This window comes from Ceratina calcarata, unplaced genomic scaffold (genome assembly GCF_001652005.2).
Source record: "Ceratina calcarata isolate Rehan_Ccalc_2016 unplaced genomic scaffold, ASM165200v1 scaffold222.2, whole genome shotgun sequence".
NCBI classification, from domain to species: Eukaryota; Metazoa; Arthropoda; class Insecta; order Hymenoptera; family Apidae; genus Ceratina; species Ceratina calcarata.
This window is the reverse complement of record NW_017143986.1, coordinates 215,347-218,032: the sequence shown is the minus strand read 5'-3', so window position 1 is coordinate 218,032 and position 2,686 is coordinate 215,347. Positions and strand designations below refer to the sequence as shown.

The following is a 2,686-nucleotide window of genomic DNA, read 5'->3' as shown; positions in this document are numbered from 1 at the left end:
AAATTCTTTTTATTTTGACACGTCAAAATTATAATAAAATTCAACAGTATTAATGCCAGATTGAGTATTGAAAAAATAAGACATAGACTTATTGTTTGTTTTAAATTTTGTTTCCAGGGGAAACTAAAAAATGCACATAGCTGGCTCAATTTCATTGTTACTAACTGTACGTGGGCCCTCGAGCCAAGGCGGTTCGAACGACACGCGTTCTTTTTTTTTTTTTTTATTTGAATCGGTTGATCAATTGTTGCATGATGCACCGGTGGAATGCGTTTCACCTGTGGAAGTGCGACTACTCGTTTTTTATTAGAGACTTTTTTTTTATAGGTGAACCAAGTTTTTGTCGATTTTTCATTAGCAAGGGCTCGTTGTTAGCCTGGGTGTACTTTCGTGGGTTCAAGGGTTTTTGTCAGATACTTCGAGTTTCTATTTTGTAATTTTCTCGATAACGTCTCTCCTCGTCTTTTTACTATGATCAATTTACCGTGATTAGTCGGTTGTTTGGCTATGTATTTTCATGAGGTAAAGAAACAGAGCGAGGAGAAAAATCGTTTTGGACGGTGATTTTAATTAAAGGCAGTTTGTCTTTGTTCGCGCGGTGGTGAGCTCTAAAATCTACTCGGAAAGGTGTCCATAAATTCCCCGGGGAGCTTACTATCCCTTAGAAACGGCCACGCTGACTTTACGTTTTACTCTGTTCTGTTTAGAAACCGGGACGATTAAAGAGAATCACTGAAACTAAATCGGTTATAAAATTAAAAAAATATTATTACGAATATGAAGTATTTTATTTATAATAAATAATTATATTATAATTTTATTTATAATATTAATAAATAGAACGAAGTTCGAAGTTTTTCTTAATTTTCTCTTAAATTTCAAATACGAAGATTCATGGTTTTAATAAATGAAAAAAGAAGCTTTCTAAAATAATGATGATCTGACAAAATCGAGGAGAGAAAATCAGGAGTAACGTTTGTCACGCAACGAGCGCGTAGATTCGGTTGCCTCGTAGAATGCGTTTTATCGGAGGAACGCGAGGATCGGAAACGATCCGATGTATTGCCGCAATAATTCGGAATTCGGTCAAGTCCGTTATTTATCGGAACGTCGGCGCGCGCGGTAGAACAGAAAGCGATCGCGCGGCTCTCTCCGGGGATCATACGGCGTTACTTATGCGATGTTCGAACTCGAAACCGGCACGAACTCCCCGACGAACGAGGCATTTCTGCCCGTACGTGCTGCTTTGCTTGCGTCCGAACGAAATTTATTGTATTCGTACAAAAGTTTATCGGTTTCGATGCAACGGAAATCGCAGAATATCGAGAAACTCGTACCACGTGTAGTAAAGATTTGCGTAAACCAAGAGACAAATTCTGACTCATCGATCATTTTTTTTCTCGATCGATCAGCCGTTCTAGGTAAGCAGAGAACATTTAATCTCTCTCCGATCTCTCCTGTTCGGCAACGACTTCTATCTATTTTACTCAGATTCTACCACCCCTCCTCCCTTCGGCGTCGATCTAATCCTACGTCTGTTCGCAGAACGAAGAGCAACCAACGTTGGATGAAACTGCGTACGACCGTTCAGCTCTCATCCGCGATATCAACGATACAGAAGAAACCACCGTTGAAACGAGAGGACTCGTTCTTGAAACGATTCTCGACGAGGCAAATCCCGGAGAGCCAAGAGACGTTGGACACCGGCGAGGGCGAGGGCGACGCGGCCGACGATAAAGACGCGAGCGGACGTCGACGACGCCGTCCTCGAAGGCCTCAAAGGCCGCCGACGACCGTCGTCAACCCGGACGAGAACTTCTATTATTATTGGCTGATGCTCCTATCCGGTTGCGTGCTGTACAATTTGTGGACGTTGATCGTGCGGCAAAGTTTACCGGAGTTACAGGCGAAAGCGCCGGCCGTCTGGCTCGCCTGCGACGGCTTTACGGATCTCGTGTTCTTCCTAGACGTGGCCGTGCAATTTCGCACCGGCTACCTAGAGCAAGGGTTGATGGTGTACAACAGCAAGAAACTGGCCGGTCACTACCTCAAGTCCAAGTCGTTCGTGTTGGACTTGCTCGCGTTGCTTCCGCTCGACCTGCTACAGGTGAACCTCGGCAGTAATCCGATGCTGAGGTTCCCGAGGTTCCTCAAGATCTACCGCGTGTACAATTACTATTACATGGTCGAGTCGCGGACGGTTTACCCGAATCTGTGGCGCGTGTTGAACCTGATACACATACTGTTGATACTGGCTCATTGGTTCGGATGCTTTTACTACTTGCTGAGCGAGGCCGAGGGATTCCAAGGGGACTGGGTGTACCCGTACCGGCCGGGGGAGTACGCGACCCTCACCAGGAAATATCTCGGGTCTCTCTACTGGTCCACCCTCACACTGACCACGATCGGTGACCTACCCACGCCGGAGACCAACGCCGAGTGAGTGATATATCTCTAACGACTGTGCATGATTCTATCCTGTTATATGATTAACGGGCGACGAATTCGAGGGCAGAGGATCGATTCTTTCAGAGTACAAGAGACGATCGATCGAGTCTTTTTTTGATTGGTAGTAAAAATTCTTTTCAGAGAAAACGTCGGGGCAGAGAAGCGGTTATTTTAAGGATGTATTGGCTATACAGTTAATTCCAAAAGTTTATGTACCTTAGAAAAACGCATTTCCTAT

At 44.6% G+C, this 2,686-nt stretch overlaps 1 protein-coding gene across 10 annotated transcripts in view; it reads left to right on the top strand.

Moving 5' to 3' along the window:
* The window catches only part of LOC108622443 (uncharacterized), a 116,004-nt gene that overhangs the window by 85,165 nt on the left and 28,153 nt on the right, over window positions 1-2,686 (top strand). For all 10 annotated transcript variants that reach the window (XR_003388838.1, XM_026811502.1, XM_026811497.1 and 7 more), the window contains one exon: window positions 1,546-2,439. Coding sequence is in view for 9 of the 10 variants with exons in the window: in XM_026811502.1 (XP_026667303.1) it covers window positions 1,546-2,439 (894 nt within the window). In the remaining variant the exon portion in view is untranslated. The remainder of the gene's footprint in view (window positions 1-1,545; window positions 2,440-2,686) is intronic.